We start from the raw sequence: 27,216 nt of genomic DNA on the forward strand, positions 1-27,216 counted from the left end.
TACTGTTTTGTCTGATTCAAGGTATCATTCTTCATGACAACTTTGATACCATCTTCAGCTAGCTTTTGAACAATAGAAAACAACTGAGTCTGATTCTGACTTCACCCAGTAGCTCAGTTGGCTGGACAATTGGTTTGTAATGCAGAGTGAGGCCAGCAGCATGGGTGTATTCCTGTACCGACTGAGGTTATTCGGGGGAAATCCGCCTATGGTCACCTGGGACTATGGCGACTTTACTTGCGCGTGTAGCAGAAACATGCTGAGGTCAGCCTTTGTGATTGATTTGTCTGAGATGAGCTAACTTTGCCAATGAAAATCAAATCCAGGAAATCTTTGACTCTATGGCTAAGTGCTCGGCCTGGCAGGGATTGGATTTGTTTACTGTCACGTGTACCGAAGTACAGTGAAAAGTATTTTTCTGTGAGCAGCTCAACAGATCATCAAGTACATGAAAAGAAAAGGAAATAAAAGCAAATATATAATAGGGCAACAAAGGTACACAATGTAACTACATAAGCAACGGCATTGGGTGAAGCATACAGGGGTGTAGTGTTAATGAGGTCAGTCCGTAAGAGTGTCGTTCAGGAGTCTGGTAATAGCGGGGAAGAACCTGTTTTTGAGTCTGTTCGTGTGTGTTCTCAGACTTCTGTATCTCCTGCCCGATGGAAGAAGTTGGAAGAGTGAGTAAGCCGGGTGGGAGGGATCTTTGATTATGCTGCCTGCTTTCCCCAGGTAGCGGGAGGTGTAAATGGAGTCAATGGATGGGAGGCAGGTTTGTGTGATGGACTGGGCTGTGTTCATGACTCTGAAGTTCCTTGCGGTCCTGGGCCGAGCAGTTGCCATACCAGGCTATGATGCAGCCAGATAGGATGCTTTCTATGGTGCATCTGTAAAAGTTGGTAAGAGTTAATGCCAAATTTCTTTAGTTTCCTGAGGAAGAATAGGCGTTCTGCTTTCTTGATGGTAGCATTGATGTGGGTGGAATGGGCCAGATTTTTGGAGAAGTGTACCCCTAAGAATTTGAAGCTGCTAACCATCTCCACCTCAACCCCGTTGATGCTGACAGGGGTGTGTACAGTACTTTGCTTCCTGAAGTCAATGACCAGCTCTTTAGTTTTGCTGGCATTGAGGGAGAGATTGTTGTCGCTGCACCACTCCACTAGGTTCTCTATCTCCCTTCTGACTCGTCGTTATTCGAGATCCGGCCCATTATGGTCATATCGTCAGCAAACTTGTAGATGGAGTTGGAACCAAATTTTACCACGCAGTCGTGTGTGTACAGGGAGAGTAGGGGGCTAAGTACGCAGCCTTGCGGGGCTCCGGTATTGAGGACTATTGTGGAGGAGGTGTTGTTGTTTATTCTTACTGATTGTGGTCTGTGGGTCAGAAAGTCGAGGATCCAGTTGCAGAGTGAGGAGCCAAGTCCTAGGTTTTGGTGCCATCATCAATTGAACCAGAGATCATGCTAAGATTTTTCTCAACTTAACTAACCTCCAGAAGTTTGTTGCTTAATTGTTGGTTTCCAGTTTTGCTGTACCTCAGTTTAATGTTCCAGTTTCCCAGTGAATTAAGAGAACTTCTCTGAAAGTAATGTGTTTAACGGTACTAAAGGTGACTTTTGTAAATGTGTGCAACTGTCTGAAACTATTTCTAATCATTACCTTTCGCAGATCTCTGAACAGCAATGTGCACTTGCATGCTCTTGCCACAGAGCAGAAGACACCTGCCAACGATGAAGGAAGCTCAGCGGTTCGGGCCAAGCAGTCCATGCAATTTGACTGGGCCTTGAACAAATTGGACTCATCTGTTCGGAGAACGGGTCGCATCACGAAAACTCTGCTGTCGAAGATATTTCACGACATTTGTCGAACAGGTTTGTTTATTGTTACTTTTATTTGTGTAATAGTTTTAAAAGTTGGTTTCAAATTTATGTTCTTTTCCCTCCGCATGCCATTGCTAAATTACGTACTTTGAAATAATCTAAAGTAAATGTTTAAAACGTTGTGATTTCTCCATCTGATGTATGTTTTGCGATTAATATGATTATCTAAATCAGTGTTTTTAAAACTTTTTCTGGGCCGACCTTAGCAACCCACCATTTTCTCTTACCTTTAATAGGAGAGGTGCGCTTCACGATCTCTCCAATCGGGTTCACAGGAATATGCACATATTGGGTACAGGATTCAGCCAGTTCCTTTGTGCTGTCTTCATCTTTGTGAGGACGGAAAATCTGACCTCGCACATGTAGATGGTTGTGAAAGGCAAAAGCAACAAAAGGCTTGTTTTACTCCGTTCCGGATACTCCTCGGAGACGCTACTCCAGAATGCTGACAGCCTCATTGACTTGTGACGTGTTTTTAATATACTGTCACAGCAGAGGCGCAGAAGCTCAGTTTCTTCATTTGGAGTCAGCTGCAAGTTAAGAATTGATTCTGGGGTGTCAAACTGAAAGGGATTTTTCACCCATCTCTTCTCTCTCAAAATCTTAAACTTCTCCTCTGGAAAGTAACAACCAAAATTTTGATCAGCGCAGCCAGGTACAACTGAATAAGGCTTGCCAGTCCATTTACAGTTCCCTTACTAATGTTGTTTTCTTTGATGTGCCGAAGCAGTCTGGGAAACATGTTTTAGTTTTGGCTTTGTACTCTCAATTGCCACACTTTCAATGTCTTTTGGAAATCTTCGATTTGTTCGCAGTGCCGAAAGCAATCATCATCCTTTCCTTGCAATTTGAGGTTCAGTTCATTTAGAATTGAAAAGATGTCTGCAAGGTAAGACATTGTTAGCATCCAAGTTTCATCAGCAAACGAATCAGCCAAGTAGGACAATTTCTCGAGGAGGAAAGTGTGGATGTCATACCTCAGTTCGTAAACTCTGAGTAGCACCCGACCTCTTGACAGTCAATGTACTTCTGTGTGGAAAAGTAAATGTGCCTGTTCAGTCCCCATATCGGAACACAGAGTGTCAAAAAGTCTGGTATTGAGTGGGCTACGTTTAATGAAGTTCACAACTTTCGCAATTCCTTTCAACACTTCAAGATCGGATGGAATTCCTTTCGATGCCAGTGCCTCACGGTGGATAAAACAATGATTCCAAACAATGTCCTTAATCCTTACTATAACTCTGCTGTTTTTCCCAGTCATGTTGGCTGCTCCATCACTTGTGATTCCTCTGCAACGAACCCAGTTGAGCTCGCACTTTCCAACCATGAAACTGTTAAACGCTTCAAAAATTTCTGCGCCAGTCGTGTGGGTTGGTAAAGTCAGGTAGCACAGCAAATCTTCAACAAATTCATTGTGACAAACATACCTAACATAAACTAGCAAGGTTGCACAATCTGAAACGTCTGTACTTTCATCCAGTTGTATTGAGAGTGCCTGCGCTGATTTTAAGCGAGAAATAAGCTGGGCTTCTAAATTCTCAGCAATATCACAAATTCGGTGAGCCACTGTGTTATTACTAAGTGGGATGCAGTTCACTTTTTCAACGAACCTCTTATCTATGACCATACAAACCAAATCTAATGCTACAGGGAGAATTAATCTCTCTGCTATAGTGTGGGGCATTTTCTCTTTAGCTACACAGTAAACTACCATGTAAGAGGCTAATTGTACTTTGTTGTTCAATGTAACATTTCTGCTGAGGACTTCAGCTGATGATTTAAGTTCTCGTTGTAGCCTTTGAAAAAAAGCAAGAGGTTTGTCCTCTAACTCGCCATGCTTAGTCTTCAAATGCCTTTGAAGTTTTGAGGGTTTTAAACTTTCATTTGCCAGCACTTCCCTGCATATAATGCTCATGGGCCTTACATCCTGATTTGCATTGGCACAATTCATAAATCCGTACCTTAAAAAATCATCTTTATACTGCTTTGTGCCTGATTTCAGCTTCTTAATAGGCTGTTCACCAGAGGCCCTGGAGCTCACACCAGCACTGCTTTGTCCTGTTGCGGACCCTCTTGAACAGCTCACCACCACTGCTTTGTTCTGCTGTGGATTCTCTTGAACAGCTCACACCACCACTGCTTTGTCCTGCTGTGGATTATCCAGAGCCACACTCTCCAGCAGGTTTAGTTGTGAGATCCTGGCCTGTTTGTGTCTCTGGCCCACTCTTCCTTATAACAAAACGATCCATTTTAAATTTCACTTGTTTGCTCCTGCCAAAATGGAGGAAACGCAATCGCGCCCAAAGCACGTGATGTTAACGTTTGGGGCGCGTGACCTGCTCTCCGCCTCGCTTTGGGCCGGAAGATTACAATGAATTAAAAAAAAAAAAACTTCTCTTGCGTCAACGTGCTGACGTCAGGAGTAGGCGGTGCTCCTAGCGTGGTTCTGCGCATGTGCACCGATGAGCGGGCATGTATGCGCAGTGCACCCACTTTCTTTTATATGGACACAGCCGTCATTTTCTAAGCCGCTCGCAGCCGGCATTGTTAAAAGCCGGTTTTTGCGCACAAATTTTAGTTGATCAAGCAACCTTGAGGTGACCGGATAACTGTGATTTTCTTTGGTTCACTTGGTGGAGATCTGAGTGGAGTTCAAATTAATTATGTTTATAATGATTCATGGGATATGAGCATTGCTGGCAAGGCCAGCATTTATTGCCCATGCGAAGATGGTGGTAAACTGTTGTTTGAACTGCTGCAGTCCAAGTGGTGCAGGTACATCCACAGTGCTGTTTGGTAAGGAGTTCCAGGATTTTGACTCCGCAATAGTGAAGAACAGTGCTGAGTTGGGCTGGTGTATCGCTTCTCGGCCTTTTGGCTAAGATCATGCGTAGCGCTTCTTGGCCTCTTGGCTAAGGCGAGTGTGGTATCAGGTGTAATGCCTGGATCTGGTATGTCTCTCTTGTGGAGACCATGAATTGGATTCAATTTGAATTGGTTTTCGGAGCAGTCAAGGAGCTGGATTAGGGGTTCACCCCTGTCCACACTCTGAGCTCTGGCTTTGTAACTCTGATACAGTAATAGATTTTTTAAAAAAAAATGTTCTTATCAGTTTAATATCTGATACGTCCCCTATCTGGGGACCGTAATATTTTTTAAAAAAAGTTGGGCTGGTATGTGACTTGAAGAGAAATGTCCAAGTGTTGGTGCTTCCATGCATGAACTGTTCTTGCCCTTCTCGGTGGTGGTTATGGATTTAGAAGGTGCTATGAAAGGATATTTTGGGTGTTGCTGCAGTGTATCTTGTAGATGGTGCACACTGCTGCCACTGTGCACTGGTGTTGGAGGGAGTGAATGGTTAAGATGGTGAATGGTCAGGCTGCTTTGTCTTGGATAGTGTTGAGTGTTGTTAGAGGTGCAATATTCCAGACAATTTAATCACATTCCTGACTTGTGCGTTGTAGAAAGTGGAAAGAGTCAGGGTGTGGGTTACTAAGCATAGAATTCCCAGCCTCTGACTTGCTCTTGTAGCCATAGTATTTATATGGTTGGTCCAGTTTGAGTAACCCCCAGGATGTTGATGTTGGATTCTGCAATTGTAATGCTGTTGAACTTCTGGGAGACAGTTAGATTTCCGCTTGTTGGGGGATGTTCATTGCTTGGCATTTGCATACCACGAATGTTACTTGCCATTTAACAGCCAGAGCTGAATGTTATCCAGGTCTTGCTGCATGCGAGCTCCAGCACCTGAACAGTTGCAAATAATACTGAACACTACAACCATCAGTGAACAGCTCCACTTCCATCCTTAGGATGGAGGGAATATCATTGATGCAGCAGCATCAGGTTGGACCTCGGACTCCACCCTGCATAACTTCTGCAGTGATGTCCTTGGCTGAGTTGGTTGTCCTCAAACAATCACAACCATCTCCCTTTCTGTTAGCTTTGACTCCAACCAGTGACGCGTTTTCCTCCAGATTCCTATTGATTTCAGAAGCTCTTTGATGCCACCTTCAGTCAAATGTTGCTTTCATATCAAGCGCAGTCACTCCCCTCAGCTCTGGAACTTGGCTGTTCTGTCCAAGTTTGGCCAAATGCGGTCATGAAGTCTGGACCCCAATGACCCAGGCTGAGCAGGCTATTTCTGCGTAATTATCACTTGATAGCATTGTTTTGTTCTTAAATATTTTGTTCCAAACTCACGACCACTACCATCTAGAAGGACAAGGGCAGCAGATACCTGGGAACCCCACCACCTGGAGGTCCCCCTCCAAGTTACTCAGTACCCTGACTTGAAAATATATCGCCATTCCTTCACTGTCGCTGGGAGAAAATCCTGGAACTCCTTCCCTAACAGCACAGTGGGTGTGCCTACACCTAAAGGACTGCAGCAGTTCAAGAAGGCAGCCCATCACTGCCTTCTGAAGGGCAATTAGGGATGGGCAATGAATACTGGCCTAACCAGCGATGCCTACATCCTGTAAATGAATTTTTAAAAAAGAAGGTCCCCCAGCTGGGCCACCACCCCTGGCGGTGTTGTTGACTTCCATTCCAACAGAATCCTTTGCCGGGCAACTAGAGAGGCGAAGGCCACAATGTTGGCCTTCCTCCCCTCCAATAACTTGGGAAACCCTCTCCATTCCTTCCGTCCAAAGTCCCTCACTCGCATATACCTGAATTTGCTTCGCTTCGGAAGCTCTATCCATCCTAAAGTGTCTCCTCAGCTGGTTCCACACCCTAATCGTGTACTGTACCACCGGGCTCTCCAGATATATTCTCGGTGCCAGTGGTAGCGCCGCCATCACCATTTCCCTCGGGCCTGGACCCCCTACAGGACTCTTCCATCCTGACCCATTCTAACCCCTCTCCTTCCCACCACCTCGCTCTTTCTGACATTCACCTTGTAGCCCGAGAACGTCTCTAATATGCCCCTAATTCCCCCCATACTCTCCAGTGGGTCTGATATGAACAGCAGCAGGTTGTCTGCTCCCACTCACAATCCCCTGCCACTCTACTGACCCTGTAAGGGCCATCGCCAAGGGCTTTATCACCCACGTGAACATCAGCTGCTTCAGCAAACACCCGTGACTCGTTACCCTATGCAGCCCGAAGCTCCGTGAACTCCTCTCGTTTATCTCACCACTGGGACCATGTACATAGTATAGACGCACCCACGCCACACACTTTGGTACAAACCCTCCCAGAACCTCAAACAGGTACTGCCACTCCACCCGGTCGTATGCCTCTGTGTCCATAGAGACTGATACCTGTCCCTTCGGGGTCATGATCACGTTTGATAATCGCCTAATGTTACTGGAAAGTTGCCAGCCACTTTCTGCAACCACTCTGGAAGGCATCCTTCTATTCCCCGCTACTATCTTAGCCAATACTTTCACATCCTTCAACAATGATATGGGCCAAATGACCCACAATCTAGCGGGTCCTTCCTCTTCTTCGGGATTAGCGTGATCGATGCTTGGGTCAGTGTCTCAGGCAGCTTCCCCTTCTCCAGCGACTCGTTAAAAATCTCCACTAGATACGGTGCCAGCTTCGCAGCAAACTCCTGATAGAACTCTGCTGGGTAACCTCCAGCCCCGGGTCTTTCCCCGACTTCATCTCATTTATGTTATCCATCACCTCTCTCAACCTTAAGGACTCCTCCAGTGCCTGCCTCCTCTCTTCATACTGTGTGGGAATTCTAGCTCGTCCAAAAAAAGCCACGTCCCCTTCCCCACCACCCGGATCGGCCCTGCACAGTTTCGCATAATACTCCCTGAACCCCTAATTTATCTTCCCTGGCTCCAACACTTCCTTCCCCTGCCATGTCCATACTCTCAGGATTTCCCTAGGCGGGCCTATATCCGAAGCTGGTGGGCTAGCTTGCGGCTCGCCTTCTCTCCATGTTCATACTGCAAACCCCTCGCCCTCCGTAGCTGCCCCACTGCCTTCCCCCATCGTCAGCCTATTGATCATGCACTGTAACCTCTTTCTCACCGCCAATCCCTCCTTGGGGGCCCTTGAATATTTCCTGTCCACCTCAACTATCTCATCCAATAACCACACTTGATAGAATTGTTGATGACACTGATCCATTCACGGGTGATTGGGACGATAGGTAATTGGCTGGATTGGATTTCTCTTATCTGTAGACAGAGCATACAGGGCTATTTTCCATGTTTTTGGGTAGATGCCATTGTCAAGAATTGTGATGGAACAGCTTGGCTAAGGGGTGGCCAGTTCTGGACCACAGGTCCTTAGTACTACAGCCAGAAATTTGTCAGGCCCATTGCCTTTGCTGCATCCAGTGGGTTCAGCCATTTCTTGATATCACATGGAGTGATTCAAATTGGCTGAAGACTGGCATCTATGATGAGGAGGAGTCCGAACTCGATCATCCAATTGTCACTACAGGCTGGTGATGCTTGCAAATGCTTCAGTTTTGTATTGATCAAATTTCAGTCTCCCACCTAGAGTATATTTTGTGCTCCTGCTACCCTCTTGAGTGTTTCAAGTGGCGTTGAACTATCTTTTAAAATAAATTTGGAGTACCCAATTCTATTTTTTCCAATTTAAGGCGCAATTTCGCATGGCCAATCTACCTACCCTGCACATCTTTTTGAATTGTGGGGGGTGAGACCCAAGCAGACACTGGGAGAATGTGCAAATTCCACACGGACAGTGACCTGGAGCTGTGATGGAACCTGGGTGCTTGGCGCCGTGAGACAGCAGTGCTAACCAGTGCGCCACCGTGCTGCCCTGAACTTGTATTATTGAAGGGTGCAATATGGGAGGTGTGTCAATACCTCTTTAAATAATAAACCTAGCAGTGAGTTATCATAAAGGGTATCAGCATTTTATTTGCACATTTAAAATATTAAATTAATTTCCATGTGATTGAATATTTATTGGTGCAGCTCCAGCAACACTTAAGAAGCTCCACACCATGCAGGATAAAGCAGCTCACTTGATTGGCACCCATGGACCACCTTCAACAACCACACTCGACAAGTGTGTACCATCTACAAGATGCCCTTCAGTAACTCACCAAGGCTCCTTTGACAGCACCTTCAATATCCTGGAAAACTCTACCTAACGGCACTGTGGTTGTACCTACATCACATGAATCTTGTGGTATGGGAAGACTGCTCACCACCACCTTCCCACGGGTAATTGGGATGGGCAGTATAAATGCCAGGCAATGCCCATGAAAAAAAATAATCTTTGGAAAGAAAAGAGGATAAGGTGATGGGTAGTAATTGTCTTTGAACACACAAATAGGAGAAAGCTGGGATGCTGGCATATGGGAGGAGAGCTGTGAGACTGAACAAGTCAATAAACTTTCTCACTAAAGAAAAGCTCTGTGCCTTGGTTTTGGCTCCCCCACTTGCTTGGATCTTGTTAACTGCATCATGTAGTTACCAAAATGGTAAATGGCAAGTTAGATGGGTCTTGGGAATTATTAGACAAAAAAAGACTACCCCAAGGCAAAGGTCAACTTAAATCGTATAAGATGTTTCTGAAGCTGAAAAGAGTTTAAAGAGAAGATGAGTTTCGTTGGAAGCTGTTCAGTAAGAATAAACAACAACACCTCCTCCACAATAGTCCTCCATACTGGGACCCCGCAAGGCTGCATATTTAGCCACCTACTATACTCCCTGTACACACACGACTGCATGGCAAAATTTGGTTCCAACTCCATTTGCAAGTTTGCTGATGATACGACCATAGTGGGCCGGATCTTGAATAACGACAAGTCAGAATACAGGAGGGAGATAGAGTACCTAGTGGAATGGTGCAGCGACAACAATCTCTTCCTTAATGTCAGCAAAACTAAAGAGCTGGACATTGACTTCAGAAAGCAAAGTACGGGGCCGAGGTGGAGATGGTTAGCAGTTTCAAATTCCTAGGGGTACACATCTCCAAAAATCTGTCCTGGTCCACCCACGCCGACGCTACCACCAAGAAAGCACAACAGCCCCTATTCTACCTCAGGAAACTAAGGAAATTCGGCATGTTCACATTAACTCTGACCAACTTAGGACAGCACGGTAGCATAGTGGTTAGCACAGTTGTTTCACTGCTCCAGGGTCCCAGGTTCGATTCCTGGCTGGGTCACTGTCTGTGCGGAGTCTGCATGTTCTCCCCGTGTCTGCGTGGGTTTCCTCCGGTTTCTCCCCACAGTCCAAAGATGTGCGGGTTAGGTGGATTGGCCATGCTAAATTGCCCTTGGTGTCCATAAAATGTGAAGTGTGTGTTATGGGTATAGGGTAGATACATGGGCTTCAGTAGGGTGCTGTTTCTAAGGGCCGGTGCAGACTCGATGGGCCGAATGGCCTCCTTCGGCACTGTAAATTCTATGAACTTTTACAGATGCACAATAGAAAGCATCCTACCTGACTGCAACACAGCCTGGTATGGCAACTGCTCGGCCCAAGACCGCAAGAAACTTCAGCGAGTCGTGAACACAGCCCAGTCCATCGCACGAACCTGCCTCCCATCCATTGACTCCATCTACACCTTACGCTGCCTGGGGAAAGCGGGCAGCATAATCAAAGACCCCTCCAACCTGGCGTACTCACTCTTCCAACTTCTTCCATCGGGCAGGAGATATAAAAGTCTGAGAACACGCACGAACAGACTCAAAAACAGCTTCTTCCCTGCTGTTCCCAGACTCCTAAACGACCCTCTTATGGGCTGACCTGCTTAACACTACACCCCTGTTTGCTTCACCCGATGCCGGTGTATGTAGTTACATTGTGTACCTTGTGTTGCCCTATCATGTATTTTCTTTTATTTCCATTTCTTTTCATGTACTTAATTATCTCTTGAGCTGTTCGCAGAAAAATACTTTTCACTGTACCTCCAACACAGAGGGGGTGTGGAAGGCGGAATGTGTGCAGCAGTGTATCTGAATCTGAGGCACCAGCAAGAGAAGTTCAGAGAAGCAGACAGGCATAATTTAATTACGAACATCTAGGGACATAAAAGCAGTATTTTAATTTGGGTTAAGATGAGGGCGCCGGAGTTTTATTTTGAAGGTTAGAAATGTCTCTTCACGGACTTCCGGGTGCGGCAATGACCAGCTAAGTCGCACGTTTCGGCAGCTCCCGGTGGAACGGACTTTTGGGCTCTTAAAATTGCCGTTGGGGCTCATATTAACGGCTAAAAACACTGGTAAACCAGAAGGGAATCCCCCCTGGATACGGATGGAAAAAGGAGAGGAAAGCGGCCGGATTGCGGAGGATCCTCTAGAGCAGCGGCAAGGAAGGCAAGCACAAAGCAAGATGGCGTCGGAAGGTGGCCGTTTGGTATGGGGCCCTGACCAACAAGAGTTCCTGCGGCGCTGTGTGGAAGATCTAAAAAAGGAGATGAAGAAGGAGCTGCTGGCCCCGATATTACAGGCGATTGAAGGGCTAAAGGAGGAGCAAAAGACCCAGGAGCAGGAGCTTCGGGTCGTGAAGGCAAAGGCCGCTGAAAATGAAGGCGAAATACAGGGCCTAGTGGTGAAGACAAAGATGCACGAGGCACAACACAAAAGGTGTGTGGAAAGGCTGGAAGTGCTGGAGAATAATGCGAGGAGGAAGAATTTAAGGATTCTTGGTCTTCCCGAAGGCGCAGAAGGGGCGGACGTCGGGGCATATGTGAGCACGATGCTTCACTCGTTAATGGGATCGGAGGCCCCGACGGGCCCGTTGGAGGTGGAGGGAGCTTATCGAGTTATGGCGCGAAGACCGAGGGCTGGAGAAATACCTCGAGCCATAGTGGTGAGATTTCTCCGATGTAAGGACAGAGAGATGGTCCTCAGATGGGCGAAGAAAACTCGCAGCAGTAGGTGGGAGAACGCGGTGATCCGCGTATATCAAGATTGGAGTGCGGAGGTGGTGAGAAGGAGGGCAAGTTTTAATCGGGCTCAGGCGGTGCTTCACAAAAGGAAGGTCAAATTCGGAATGTTGCAGCCGGCAAGATTGTGGGTCACACACCAAGGGAAGCACCACTACTTTGAGACGGCAGAAGAGGCGTGGACATTTATTGTGGACGAGAAGCTGGAATAGGCGGGCAAGAAAAAGAACGTTTGGGACAAAGTGGTGGGGTGATTACGTGGGGTGAAGGGGGGAAAAAGGGGGAGGGGATGATTTTTCAAGTTGTTAATCTTGCGACCCTGTAACTTTTCTCTCTTCCCCATGTTGTGGGGGAGGGGGGGAGGAGGATGAGGAACTGTGGGCGCCGGTCATTAGGGGCGGGGCCAAGAGGGAAACGCGGGCTTTGTTCCCGCGCTATGGTAATCATGGCGGGAACAGGGAAGCAGGAAGGCGGGGGCCTCTCACAGTGGGGGCCGAGGTCACGGGGGGAAGCCGAGGTCAGCCAGAGTTTGCTGACTTCTGGGAGTAACATGGGGGGGGGGGGGGGTGCAACTACGCTAGAAAGGGATCTAGCGGGGGGGGGGGTTAACTGGGTTGCTGCTGCTGGGGAGAAGGGGGAGCTGGTACGGGGTGGGGTGGTCGAGGCGGGAGGGTGCCGTCGGGGGGATATACGGGTACGTGGGAACCGGGTGAGGAGCTGGATTAAAAAAGGGGATGGCTAGTCAACAAGGGGGGGGGGGGGTAAAGAGCCCCCCAACCCGGCTGATCACGTGGAATGTGAGAGGGCTGAACGGGCCAATTAAAAGGGCACGGGTACTCTCATACCTAAAGAAATTAAACGCAGATGTGGTTATGCTGCAGGAGACGCATTTGAAACTGATAGACCAGGTCAGACTACGCAAAGGATGGGTGGGTCAGGTGTTTCATTCGGGGTTAGATGCAAAGAACAGGGGGGTGGCTATATTAGTGGGGAAATGGGTACTGTTTGAGGCAAAGACCATAGTGGCGGATAGTGGGGGTAGATATGTGATGGTGAGTGGTAGATTGCGAGGGGAGGCGGTGGTTCTAGTGAACGTATATGCCCTGAACTGGGATGATGCAATTTTTATGAGGCGTATGTTGGGACGTATCCCGGACCTAGAGGCGGGAAAGTTGGTAATGGGGGGAGACTTCAATACGGTGCTGGACCCAGGGCTGGACAGATAGTGGTCCAGAACCGGAGGAGGCCGGCTGCAGCTAGGGTGCTCAAGGACTTCATGGAGCAGATGGGAGGAGTAGACCCCTGGAGATTTAGCAGGCCTAGGAGTAAGGAGTTCTCGATTTTCTCCTATGTTCATAAAGTATATTCACGGATAGACTTTTTTGTTTTGGGTAGGGCATTGATCCCGAAGGTGACAGGGACGGAGTACACGGCCATAGCTATCTCGGACCACGCTCCACATTGGGTGGACCTGGAGATAGGAGAGGAAAAAGAACAGCACCCACCCTGGAGAATGGACATGGGATTATTGGTGGATGAGGGGGTATGTTTAAGGGTGAGGGGGTGTATTGAAAGGTACTTGGAGCTGAATGACAATGGGGAGGTTCAGGTGGGAGTGGTCTGGGAGGCGTTGAAGGCAGTGGTTAGAGGGGAGCTGATATCTATCAGCGCACATAAAGGAAAGCAGGAGGGTAGGGAAAGGGAGCGGTTGCTGAAAGAACTTTTGAGGGTGGACAGACAATATGCGGAGGCACCGGAGGAGGGACTGTACAGGGAAAGACAAAGGCTACATGTAGAATTTGACTTGTTGACTACGGGTAATGCAGAGGCACAATGGAGGAGGGCACAGGGTGTACAGTACGAATATGGAGAGAAGGCGAGCAGGTTGCTGGCCCACCAACTGAGGAAGAGGGGAGCAGCGAGGGAGATGGGGGGGGGGGGGGGGGTGAGAGATGAGGAGGGAGAGATGGAGCGGGGACCGGAGAGAGTGAATGGGGTGTTCAAAGCATTCTACGAAAGATTATATAAAGCTCAGCCCCCGGAAGGGAAGGAGAGAATGATGTGCTTTCTGGATCAGCTGGAATTCCCTAAGGTGGAGGAACAGGAGAGGGCGGGACTGGGAGCACAGATTGAGATGGAGGAGGTAGTGAAAGGGATTGGGAACATGCAGGCGGGGAAGGCCCCGGGACCAGACGGATTCCCGGTGGAATTTTATAGGAAGTATATGGACTTGCTGGTCCCGCTTTTGACGAGAACCTTTAATGAGGCTAGGGAAAGGGGGCAGCTGCCCCCGACTATGTCAGAGGCAACGATATCGCTCCTCTTAAAGAAGGAAAAAGACCCGCTGCAATGCGGGTCCTATAGGCCCATTTCCTTTTAAACGTGGATGCTAAGATTCTGGCCAAGGTGATGGCGACGAGGATAGAGGACTGTGTCCCGGGGGTGGTCCATGAGGACCAAACCGGGTTTGTGAAGGGGAGACAGCTGAACACGAACATACGGAGGTTGCTAGGGGTAATGATGATGCCCCCGCCAGAGGGGGAAGCGGAGATAGTGGTGGCGATGGATGCCGAGAAAGCATTCGACAGAGTGGAGTGGGATTATCTGTGGGAGGTGCTGAGGAGATTTGGCTTTGGAGATGGGTATATCGGATGGGTACAGTTGCTGTATAGGGCCCCGATGGCGAATGTGGTCACGAATGGACGGAGGTCTGATTATTTCCGGCTTCACAGAGGGACGAGGCAGGGGTGTCCCCTGTCTCCGTTATTGTTTGCATTGGCGATTGAGCCCCTGGCCATAGCACTGAGGGGTTCCAGGAAGTGGAGGGGAGTGTTTAGGGGAGGAGAAGAACACCGGGTATCTTTGTATGCAGATGATTTGTTGTTGTATGTTGCGGACCCGGTGGAGGGGATGCCAGAGATAATGCGGATACTTGGGGAGTTTGGGGATTTTTCGGGGTACCAATTGAACATGGGGAAAAGTTGAGTTATTTGTGGTGCATCCGGGGGAGCAGAGCAGGGAAATAGAGGATTTACTGCTGAGGAAGGTAACCAGAGACTTCCGGTACTTAGGGATTCAGATAGCCAAGAATTGGGGAACCTTACACCAGCTTAATTTAACACGATTGGTGGAACGGATGGAGGAGGATTTCAAGAGATGGGACATGGTGTCCCTGTCACTGGCAGGGAGGGTGCAGGCGGTTAAAATGGCGGTTCTCCCGAGATTCCTCTTTGTGTTTCAGAGCCTCCCGGTGATGGTCACGAAGGCTTTTTTTTAAGAGAATTGAGAAAAGTATTATGAGTTTTGTGTGGGCCGGGAAGACCCCGAGAGTGAGGAGGGGGTTCTTGCAGCGTAGTAGAGATAGGGGGGGGGGGGGGCTGGCACTACCGAGCCTAAACGATTATTACTGGGCCGCCAATATCTCAATGGTGTGTAAGTGGATGGGCGAAGGGGAGGGAGCGGCGTGGAAGAGATTGGAGAGGGCGTCCTGCAAGGGGACCAGCCTACAAGCAATGGTGACAGCACCGTTGCCGTTCTCACCGAAGAAATACACCACAAGCCCAGTGGTGGTGGCAACACTAAAAATTTGGGGTCAGTGGAGACGGCATAGGGGAAGGACGGGAGCCTCGGTGCGGTCCCCGATAAGAAATAACCATAGGTTTGTTCCGGGGAGAATGGATGGGGGATTTGGAGTATGGCAAAGAGCTGGGGTAGTACAACTGAGAGATCTGTTCCTGGATGGGACGTTTGCAAGTATGGGAGTGCTGACGGAAAAGTATGGGTTTCCCCAAGGGAATACGTTTAGGTATATGCAACTGAGGGCGTTTGCGAGGCAACAGGTGAGGGAATTCCCGCAGCTTCCGACGCAGGAGGTGCAAGATAGAGTGATCTCAGAGACATGGGTGGGGGATGGTAGGGTGTCTGATATATATAGGGAAATGAGGGACGAGGGGGAGATCATGATAGATGAGCTGAAAGGAAAATGGGAGGAAGAATTGGGGGAAGAGATCGAAGAGGGGCTATGGACTGATGCCCTACGTAGGGTAAACTCGTCGTCCTCGTGTGCCAGGCTAAGCTTGGTACAATTTAAGGTTTTACACAGGGCGCATATGACTAGAGCACGGCTCAGTAAATTTTTCGGAGTAGAGGATAGGTGTGGGAGATGCTCGAGAAGCCCAGCGAATCACACCCACATGTTGTGGTCATGTCCGGCACTACAGGGGTTCTGGGTGGGGGTGGCGAAGGTGCTTTCGAAGGTGGTGGGGGTCCGGGTCGAGCCAAGTTGGGGGTTGGCTATATTCGGGGTCGCAGAAGAGCCGGGAGTGCAGGAGGCGAGAGAGGCTGATGTTTTGGCCTTTGCGTCCCTCGTAGGATATTGCTTATGTAGAAGGAAGCCAAACCCCCGGGCGTGGAGACCTGGATAAATGACATGGCAGGGTTTATAAAGCTAGAACGAATCAAGTTCGTATTAAGGGGTTCGGCTCAGGGGTTCACCAGGCGGTGGCAACCGTTCGTCAACTACCTCACGGAACGATAGAGGGAATGGAAAAGAAAGAAGGCAACAGCAGCAACCCAGGGGGGAGGGGGGGGGGGGGGGGGGGGGAGAGAGAAAGGACCCGGGCGGGTGGGCTCTCAGGGATGTCATTGTATATGTATATAGGCATTTGTTTTGGGTAATGTATATTGGACTGTTAGATTGTACTTTTGGAGAGTAACTATTTTTGATAAGGCAGTTGCCATTTAGTTTTTGTTTATATATTATTTATTTATTTGTTTAAAACTGGCCACTGTTATTTATATTGTTTTATTGTTGTTAAAAAGAAAAACTGTACTGTTATGTTTGGCCAAAAAATCTTGAATAAAATATATTAAAAAAAAAAAAAAGAAATGTCTCTTCACTATAGTCTCGATGTTCTCTCCTGTCCACTCACAGCACAAATAGACAGATGATAAATATCTCCCTGAACTCCTTCAGTGCCATTGCTATCTGGCTGGAGGAGGTAGGGCAACTGTGCTAGAGGTTGAAAGTTCTGTAGATTTAGGAAAGGGAAATAGATCTTGTGCTCCAGAATTCTACTGTGGGTCCTCCAGCATTGCGCAAAGGAGTGATTGCCATCATCGCAACATTCAACATTTAAAGAAATTATCAGAGCTTTTTTCGAGTCATTCCATATTTATCAGTTTGTGAAAAACCTAACATCAGCACTCCAGTTTAATATATCCTCGTTTTCCATTGTCTGTGATTTGGTTTCTAGTAGAGTTTCAAAATTTAAATTAGTATAACAATTTGCTTTTTTGGGGTTATATTTGTGTGTTGCTTAGTAGGTTTTCTTCTCAGTGGTATTTTGAAGCTTTTTTTACATTGTTTCCTCACAATTCTTTGGCACTAGAGATCGGCCTCATGGCTGTTTTGAGCTGGTTCCCAGGATTGAGTCTTTTGTGCCTGTGATCAGAATTGAACACCGTATTCGCAGTGTAAACTGGCCAGACCATGTCTTCATGTCCAGCACCACTACGAATAGAAGGAGTTACATCAGTACTAAGTGAGATGGATGGGACATCGTGAATAAATTAAGGGCTGGATTTTAGGCTGAAGATGGGCTTCACTCACTCAGCATAAATTTCTGGAGCAAGCCTGAATTAAGGTATATATTTGTTGTAGTAATATTATTAAAGAACCTAGGTTAAGGTATCCAGAGTGTGCCACTGCTAAAGTCGTATAGGGCGGCATGTGGCGCAGTGGTACTGGGACTGCGGCGCTGAGGGCCCGGGTTCGAATCCCGGCCCTGGGTCACTGTCCGTGTGGAATTTGCACATTCTCCCCGTGTGTTGCCTTTTACCTGCTATAAATATGGCAATCAATCAAGTTGCCCTCCTTTCTTTAGATATCAATATTATATTGCTTTCAGAGTCGGCAGGTATCAAATGATACCGCCACAAGGTTCAACTGGGTATCGATCAAAGAGCCAAACACCAGTTAGTTAGTTCAAGATCAATGGTACTTTATTTACACACAAGATTAATATGCAACATAAACACTACTAGTTAAACTATACCTAACAACTATGACAACCTGTACTTCACCCGTCTTAGGTCAGAGGAACAGTGGCCTTTGTTAGAATCTGGATCTACTGGGTCTGGAGAAGAAACTGCTGCTCAGCTGGGCCTATCCGTCAGGTAGAGAGCGTTAAACGTGAGCTTGCTTCTGGCGGTGCTACGATTGGAGATTGATGTTGCCGGAGCGCCAGGTCCAAAAGAGATCGAACACATGGCAGTGTCTCTCATTATCCTTGGGGAGTTTCATGCTGTTTAGGCGGTCCTTCTGTTTGAACCCCATTTATTGGGCAGTGCTCGATCACTGTCATCGATCTGAGCCAATAAAGGGGCGGGGTGCCTTGATGGCTGGGCGTGTCCTAAGCGGTCATTGACCCTGTTGTTTATGCTTCCTGAGTAAAGGGAGTGGCGCCGAAATGTCTGGGATTGTATCGATTACCCGAGTATCAATCCTTTGTCTTACGGAGATGGGCCATCAAAATGCTAATCGGTTGGAGGTTTCGATGCTGTCTGTATTCTTTGCTCACAAATATACATTCAGGCTCTGTGCCTGCCTGAATCGTACATTGTCCACATTTCCCTTTAGGCTTTGCGAACGTCCATGTTCCTTGTCGTAAGTGGCCATCCCAGATGGCTACACGTGTCTGCGTGGGTTTCACTCCCACAACCCAAAGATGTGCAGGGTAGGTGGATTGGCCAAGCTAAATTGCCCCTTAATTGGAAAATAAATTAAGATGTTGCAAAAGGTGAGGTCATGATTGATTCTAACCATTTACTTTGTTTACATATAGAGGGCTAATGGAGTGTTTCTATGATTACTGGAGATCCCCTGGAGAGGAGACAATTTGAGGGGTTGTACTTAGTCCTCGCTCAGTAGTTCAGCTTAATGTGATACAGATGATGTAATTAATGGCAAGGGCCAGATCTGTCCGTAGTTTTGCAGTTTGCCGTAGGACTTGAGTCTGAAGAGACACCAGGCTTTTAAGTTGAACAGCAGTTTTGCCAAATGCTGCTAGGTCGAGCAGAAGCAGAAGTGTTCTCCTGAAAGAGGGTGTCTCTCTCAAAGTCTCTACACAACTAAACAAGTAATGTGTTAATTTTATTTATAAGTGGCATTTGAACTGTATTGGGTTGCTTAATTGGAGTAAATTAGGTATAGATAGTAAGTTAATTTTTTTCTTTGTGTTTAAGAACAGTTAACTGATGATTGTAAAGCTATTTTCTTTGATATTAATGTGGTTAATTCTATGTTCAAATTAAAGTTTGTTTGAACATAAAAGATACCTATTGGTCAGAGTTATCACTGCTGACGTATCGTTTCCTCCTTTACAAATTGGAAAATTGTTTGGGGTTCTTGTTCAGTATCCCAACAAATGTTTGGGGTCTGGTTCGGTATCCTGACACCTGCCTTTCCTTAGCTGTCTCCACCCCACTTGAAATTTTCAGGTGGTGGCCCTTTAATTAATATGAGGCATGATTCCTGTCCAACGCCAAGAGGACATCCTGCCTCAATAATAATCTTTATTGTCACAAGTAGGCTTATATTAACATTGCAATGAAGTTACTGTGAAAAGCCCCTCCGGCGCTTGTTCGGGTACACAGAGGGAGAATTCAGAATGTCCAAATGACCTAACCGAACGTCTTTTGGGACATTTGGGAGGAAACCGGAGCACCCGGAGGAAACCCACCCAGACACGGGGAGAACAGGCAGACTCCACACCGGAATGGAACTTGGGACCCTGGCTTTGTGAAGGAACTGTGCTACCGTGCCGCCCATACTAAAGCTGCTGGTCAATTGGAGACCAGCTCTGCACACGGTCAGTGCCACGCACGAGAGAAGGCCACTGCTGGTACTGCAGGTTGGCTAAGGAAGTGGCATTTAGTGATGGACCTGGATATTCAGGTACATCGAAGCAGGCATGTTACTAATTCATGGCTTCAATGTTTTCCCACTTGCAGGTGGTCTGTAAAATACAGCCCTATGTGTTCTTAAAATTGTTTACATGTGTACCATTGTTCAGAGGTTGAAATCATTTAAATTCAGATGTGGTACAGTAAAGTGTTTCCTCAAAGGACTTCAGATGGGCTCAAAACAGCATTAAAGCCTAAAATAACTTATTGGGTATATAATATTTGAGAAAGTTGTACATTTTATGTAAGAAGGTGGTAAAAATGTCATTGATCTAAAGGAAAATGGTATTCGTGAAATGTTCAGCCTGGAATTTTAAAAGGAACTTTAATTTTTTGACTGTGTTCAATATTTTGTTGCACAGTGCCTATTTAAATACCATTAGAGAGGGTGGTAACCAGTTTCATGCTGAAAAATACATGTTGAAATTGCTCTGGAATAATTATATTACTCATGTACAACTCCAACTTTGTGTTGATCTCGTGTTGACAGTGAAGGATAACATTCTGTATATCTTCTGAATGACCTGTTTTCTTGTTAGTTGAAATTTGTAACCTGTGATATCACAAATTTCTGTGGTGTAAAAATGACACATGTAGTATGTGCTGTGGCTGTAACTTTAAAAAGAAATCTGAGCTTGGATAGATATTCCAGATTGAACCTGGATCACTTTGTAATGTGGTACTGATTGAAATGTTAGTTCTTTTCATCTGTTGCCACTTCATTTTGTTTCCCTTATGTCCTACCTTCTACAACCATGTTGTATATATTTTGTAACTTGCAAGGTATTTATGTTTTTTTTTTAAAATGCAGGCTTTCCCAGTGGCAATCAAGCCTTACTGTTACTACGTAGCTGCGGTTCTCTGCTTCCAGAGATGCAACTGCCAGAACGAACAAATTTGGCTCACAGAATCTGGGACAAACTACAAGAGCTAGGTATGGACACGAGTAATGTTTCTTTTCACTGCCATAATAACATTGACTGATCTGATTGATTAAAAATAGTTTGAGTCGCCTCAGATGCTTGCAGTCTTTGAGGGATTTTCAAAGTTTAGTCGTGTATGTACGGCATAGAAATACCCTAACATACAAATGGAGGCAGAGGAAAGACTAATCAATTAGTTTATTTTTTCGATGGACTGAATGGTTCATTTATCACAGGAGGAGATTGATGATGATAATAATGTAATAATAATAATAATTATTGCTTATTGTCACAAGTAGGCTTCAATGAAGTTACTGTGAAAAGCCCTGAGTCGCCACATTCCGGCGCCTCTTCGGGGAGGCCAGTACGGGAATTGAACCTGCGCTGCTGGCCTTGTTCTGCATTACAAGTCAGCTGTTTAGCCCACTGTGCTAAACCAGCCCCAGCAGCCATACGAGACATTGAGGCAATGTTTTGAATGAGATTTGGCAGAAGTGGATAACTGATGCACAGATCTCATTGTCGTTTATTCATTGTGAGCTGGATCTCTGATGAGGCTTGATCAAGAAACAATCGTGAGAAAAGTATAATTTCAGTTGTTGAAAAAATACATTTTCTTGAAGCTATTCATCCTGCACTCATCTGGACAATTTGCAAAAGGCCAATGCAAGGGAAAGCAACAAGTTTATACTATGAGAAGACAGTGCTGATTGATTGGCCAGAGGGCTCTGATTGATAGAGGCATTGCCATGGTAAATGCACCAGTTGATGGTGACTGACAGCTAACTACCTAGCATTGTTTGAAATTTAAACCTGGCAGCTTGACACTAATTGGTCAAGGCATTGTCCTGAGGAATGGCTGTCATTTTGTTTAGCTAAAATGCCGCAATGTGTGTATATGTTCTTCCTGTCTGCAAGGAACATGGTCACTGTATTAATATATGTAGCTTCCAGAACACACAAGTATGTCACACTGTGAGCCTGACTGATGATCCTAAATCGGTTGTTAGTGTAATTCGTAGCATATTGAGGTTTTTTTTAACAAATGTTGTCCAATCGCGAAATCACATCTCATGTTGGACATTGTGTTTTGAGATTTGCAGGCACGGGTTGGTTGGGTACAGTTTGACCTTGCCCATTGTGAACAGTGGAAGGTACATGATCCGCCAGACGTTTGACATACGGCCTCCATACATACCTAGCATCACATTGAAGTCATACACCACATTGCCCATTTGTGTGATAGAATGCCTGTTTGGATTGATGGCAGCATCCTGTATGTGGTCAATATCGCTTGTGTCACTGTTGTGTCGTAGCAGCGTGAAACAGCTAGCTTCACTGTTGCTCACATTTTTGAGAGACCTTGCCCTTCCATGCTAATCTGAGGTAAACTGGGTCCTTTTCAGGGCTGATGGTGATGGCCTTAGGCCAATGCAGGAGTTTGCGCAGCATACAGTGCAAAATGATCTGATCAGGGTAGCCATTATCCCATAGGATGCCTTTGATGTGCCCTATTTCAGCAGCAGTCTTGCACAATGAGCAAATGGCTTGGACCCTATTTATAAGGTTGCTGATAAGGCCAATCTTATGACACATGGAATTGTAAGAATCCCAAAGCGTATATTGACCAGTAACGGTAGGCTTGCTATCGACCATGGTAGCGAATCCCTTGGCAGATATATCAACTAGTATATCAAGGGAAGGAAATTTGTTTGACTGCTTCATTTCAATGGAGCCAATTAAGATGTTTAAAGAAGACGCTTCCGGGTGCGGCGATGACCAGCTGAGTCGCACGTTTCGGCAGCTCCCTGTGAAACGGACTTTTGGGCTCTTGATAGGAGCCCCAACGGCAATTTTAACGGCTGAAAACACCGTGCGGTAAACCAGAAGGGTGTTCCCCCTGGACACGGATGGAAAAAGGAGAGGAAAGTGGCCGGATTGCAGCGGATCCTTTGGAACAACGGCAAGGAAGGCAAGCAGAAACCAAGATGGCGTCGGAAGGTGGCAGTTTCATATGGGGCCCTGAACAACAAGAGTTCTTGAAATGCTGCGTGGAGGAGATAAAAAAGGAAATGAAGAAAGAGTTGTTGGCCCCGATATTACAGGCGATTGAAGGGCTGAAAGAGGAACAAAAGACCCAGGAGCAGGAGCTTCGGGGTCGTGAAGGCGAAAGCAGCAGAGACTGAAAATGACATACAGGGCCTGGTGGTGAAGTCGGAGATACAGGAGGCACACCAGAAACGATCTGTGGAGAGGTTGGAGGCACTGGAAAATAACGCAAGGAGGAACAACTTGAGGATTCTTGGCCTTCCTGAAGGTGTGGAGGGGGCGGACGTCGGGCATATGTGAGCACGATGCTGCACTCGTTAATGGGAGTGGAGGCCCCGACGGGTCCGTTGGAGGTGGAGGGAGCATACCGAGTTATGGTGCGAGGACCGAGAGCAGGAGAAGCTCCCAGAGCCATAGTGGTGAGATTTCTCCGTTTTAAGGATAGAGAAATGGTCCTTAGATGGGCGAAGAAAACTCGGTGTAGTAAATGGGAGAACGCGGTGATCCGCGTCTATCAAGATTGGAGTGCGGAGGTGGCGAGAAGGAGGGCGAGCTTTAATCGGGCCAAAGCGGTACTTCACAAAAAAAAGATAAAGTTTGGAATGCTGCAACCGGCAAGACTGTGGGTCACATATCAAGGGAGGCACCACTACTTTGAGACGGCGGATGAAGCGTGGACTTTTATTGTAGAAGAAAAATTGGAATGATTGGACTACGAAAATGAACGTTTGGACAAAGTGGTGGGACGAGTGGGGGGGGGGGCGAAGAGGGATTGTATGATTAATCCTGCGGTATGGTAACTTTTCTTTCTCCCACAGGTGGTGATGGGGGGAGGTGGGGAGGGAGAGGAGATGGGGCGTTGGCCATGGGAGGCGGGGCCGAGGGAGAGGCGCGGGCTTGGTTCCCGCGCTATGATAATTATGGCGGGAATAGAGAAGCAGGAAGGAGGGGGCGCCGCACGGGGCGAGCCGTGATCACGGGGGGAAGCCGAGGTCAGCCAGAGTTTGCTGACTTCTGGGAGCAACATGGGGGGAGTAATTACGCTAGCGGGGGGTCTAGCGGGGCGGGGGGGGGGAGGGGGAATTACTGGGTTGCTGCTGCTGGGGGAAAGGGGGGAGTGGGTGCGGGAAAGGATGGGCGGAGGGGCACCGTCTGGGAGAAATACAGCCGCGTGGGAACTGGGCGAGAAGCTGGAAAAAGATGATGGCTAACCGGCAAGGGGGGGGGGTGGGAAGCCCCCCAACTCGGCTGATCACGTGGAACGTGAGGGGGCTTAACGGGCCGATAAAGAGGGCACGAGTACTCGCACACCTTAAGAAACTTAAAGCAGATGTGGTCATGTTACAGGAAACGCACCTGAAACTGATAGATCAGGTTAGGTTGCGCAAAGGATGGGTAGGGCAGGTGTTCCATTCGGGGCTGGATGCGAAAAACAGGGGGGTGGCTATATTAGTGGGGAAGCGGGTAATGTTCGAGGCAAAGACTATAGTGGCGGATAACGGGGGCAGATACGTGATGGTGAGTGGCAAATTACAGGGAGAGATGGTGGTGTTGGTAAACGTGTATGCCCCGAATTGGGACGATGCCAATTTTATGAGGCGAATGCTAGGACGCATCCCAGACCTAGAGACCGGAAAGCTGATAATGGGGGGAGACTTTAACACGGTGTTGGAACCAAGGCTGGATAGGTCGAAGTCCAGGACTGGTAGGAGGCCAGCAGCAGCCAAGGTGCTTAAGGATTTTATGAAGCAGATGGGAGGGGTGGACCCGTGGAGATTCAGTAGACCTAGGAGTAAGGAGTTCTCGTTTTTCTCCTATGTCCATAAAGTCTATTCACGCATAGACTTTTTTGTGTTGGGTAGGGCATTGATCCCGAGGGTGAGGGGAACGGAATATACGGCTATAGCCATTTCGGATCATGCCCCACACTGGGTAGACTTGGAGATAGGGGAGGAAACAAGAGGGCGTCCACCCTGGAGAATGGATATGGGACTAATGGCGGATGAGGGGGTGTGCTTAAGGGTGAGGGGATGCATTGAAAAGTACTTGGAACTCAATGACAATGGGGAGGTTCAGGTGGGAGTGGTCTGGGAGGCGTTGAAGGCGGTGGTTAGGGGGGAGCTGATATCAATAAGGACACATAAAGGGAAGCAGGAGAGTAAGGAACGGGAGCGGTTATTGCAAGAACTTTTGAGGGTGGACAGACAGTATGCGGAAGCACCGGAGGAGGGACTGTATAGGGAAAGGCAAAGGCTGCATGTGGAATTTGACTTGCTGACCACAGGCACTGCAGAGGCACAATGGAGGAAGGCGCAGGGTGTACAGTATGAATATGGAGAGAAGGCGAGCAGATTGCTGGCACACCAATTGAGGAAAAGGGGAGCAGCGAGGGAAATAGGGGGGGTGAGAGACGAAGATGGAGAGACGAAGATGGAGAGACGAAGATGGAGAGACGGAGCGGGGAGCGGAGAGAGTGAATGAAGTGTTTAAGACATTTTATAAAAAATTGTATGAAGCTCAACCCCCGGATGGGAGGGAGAGAATGATGGAGTTTTTGGATCGGCTGGAAATTCCCAAGGTGGAAGAGCAGGAAAGGATGGGATTGGGAGCACAGATCACGGTAGAAGAAGTGGTGAAAGGAATTAGGAACATGCAGATGGGAAAGGCCCCGGGACCGGACGGATTCCCAGTTGAATTTTACAGAAAATATTTGGACTTGCTCGCCCCGCTACTGACGAGGACCTTCAACGAGGCAAAGGAAAGGGGACAACTGCCCCCGACTATGTCAGAAGCAACTATATCGCTTCTTTTAAAGAAGGAAAAGGATCCGCTACAATGCGGGTCCTACAGACCAATCTCCCTCCTCAATGTAGATGCCAAGGTCTTGGCCAAGGTAATGGCAATGAGAATAGAGGAATGTGTCCCGGGGGTGGTTCATGAGGACCAAACTGGGTTTGTGAAGGGGAGACAGCTGAACACGAACATACGGAGATTGTTAGGGGTAATGATGATGGCCCCACCAGAGGGTGAAACGGAGATAGTAGTGGCGATGGATGCCGAGAAAGCATTTGATAGAGTGGAGTGGGATTATCTGTGGGAGGTGTTGAGGAGATTTGGGTTCGGAGAGGGGTATGTTAGATGGGTGCAGCTGTTGTATAGGGCCCCAGTGGCGAGTGTGGTCACGAATGGACGGGGATCGGCATACTTTCGGCTCCATAGAGGGACAAGGCAGGGATGTCCTCTGTCCCCATTACTGTTTGCACTGGCGATTGAGCCCCTGGCGATAGCGCTGAGAGGTTCCAAGGGATGGAGGGGAATACTTAGGGGAGGAGAAGAACACCGGGTAACTTTATGTGCGGATGATCTGCTACTATATGTGGCGGATCCACCGGAGGGGATGCCAGAAATAATGCGGATACTTGGGGAGTTTGGGGATTTTTCAGGGTATAAATTGAACATGGGAAAGAGTGAGCTGTTTGTGGTGCATCCAGGGGAGCAGAGTAGAGAAATAGAAGACCTACCGTTGAGGAAGGTAACAAGAGACTTTCGTTACCTGGGGATCCAGATAGCTAAGAATTGGGGCACATTGCACAGGCTAAATTTGACGCGGTTGGTGGAACAGATGGAGGAAGATTTCAAGAGATGGGATATGGTAGCATTGTCAATGGCAGGGAGGGTGCAGGCGGTTAAGATGGTGGTCCTCCCGAGATTCCTTTTTGTGTTTCAGTGTCTCCCGGTGGTGATCACGAAGGCTTTTTTCAAAAGGATAGAAAAGAGTATCATGGGTTTTGTTTGGGCCGGGAAGACTCCGCGAGTGAGGAAGGGATTCTTACAGCGTAGTAGGGATAGGGGGGGGGCTGGCACTACCGAGCCTAAGTGAGTATTATTGGGCCGCTAATATTTCAATGGTGAGTAAGTGGATGGGAGAGGAGGAAGGAGCAGCGTGGAAGAGATTAGAGAGGGCGTCCTGTAGGGGGACCAGCCTGCAGGCTATGGTGACAGCCCCATTGCCGTTCTCACCAAGGAACTATACCACGAGTCCGGTGGTGGTAGCTACACTGAAGATTTGGGGACAGTGGAGACGACATAGGGGAAAGACCGGAGCACTGGGGGGGTCCCCGATAAGAAACAACCATAGGTTTGCCCCGGGGGGAATGGATGGGGGATATGGAATGTGGCAAAGAGCAGGTATAACGCAATTGAAAGATCTATTTGTGGATGGGAAGTTTGCGAGTCTGGGAGCGCTGACCGAGAAATATGGGTTGCCCCAAGGGAATGCATTCAGGTACATGCAATTGAGGGCTTTTGCGAGGCAGCAGGTGAGGGAATTCCCGCAGCTCCCGACACAAGAGGTGCAGGACAGAGTCATCTCAAAGAAATGGGTGGGGGACGGTAAGGTGTCGGATATATATAGGGAAATGAGAAACGAAGGGGAGACTATGATGGACGAACTAAAAGGGAAATGGGAAGAAGAGCTAGGGGAGGAGATTGAGGAGGGGATGTGGGCAGATGCCCTAAACAGGGTAAACTCGTCGTCCTCGTGCGCCAGGCTAAGCC

The 27,216-nt window shown here is 47.7% G+C and overlaps 1 protein-coding gene across 1 annotated transcript in view; it reads left to right on the forward strand.

Annotated features, from left to right (window-relative positions):
* The window catches only part of lrpprc (leucine-rich pentatricopeptide repeat containing), a 202,942-nt gene that overhangs the window by 2,884 nt on the left and 172,842 nt on the right, over positions 1–27,216 (forward strand). The window contains exons 2-3 of the mRNA XM_072510996.1: positions 1,671–1,873; positions 20,499–20,621. Of these exons, the coding sequence (XP_072367097.1) occupies positions 1,671–1,873; positions 20,499–20,621 (326 nt within the window). The remainder of the gene's footprint in view (positions 1–1,670; positions 1,874–20,498; positions 20,622–27,216) is intronic.

This window comes from Scyliorhinus torazame, chromosome 1, assembly GCF_047496885.1.
Source record: "Scyliorhinus torazame isolate Kashiwa2021f chromosome 1, sScyTor2.1, whole genome shotgun sequence".
Taxonomy (NCBI): Eukaryota; Metazoa; Chordata; class Chondrichthyes; order Carcharhiniformes; family Scyliorhinidae; genus Scyliorhinus; species Scyliorhinus torazame.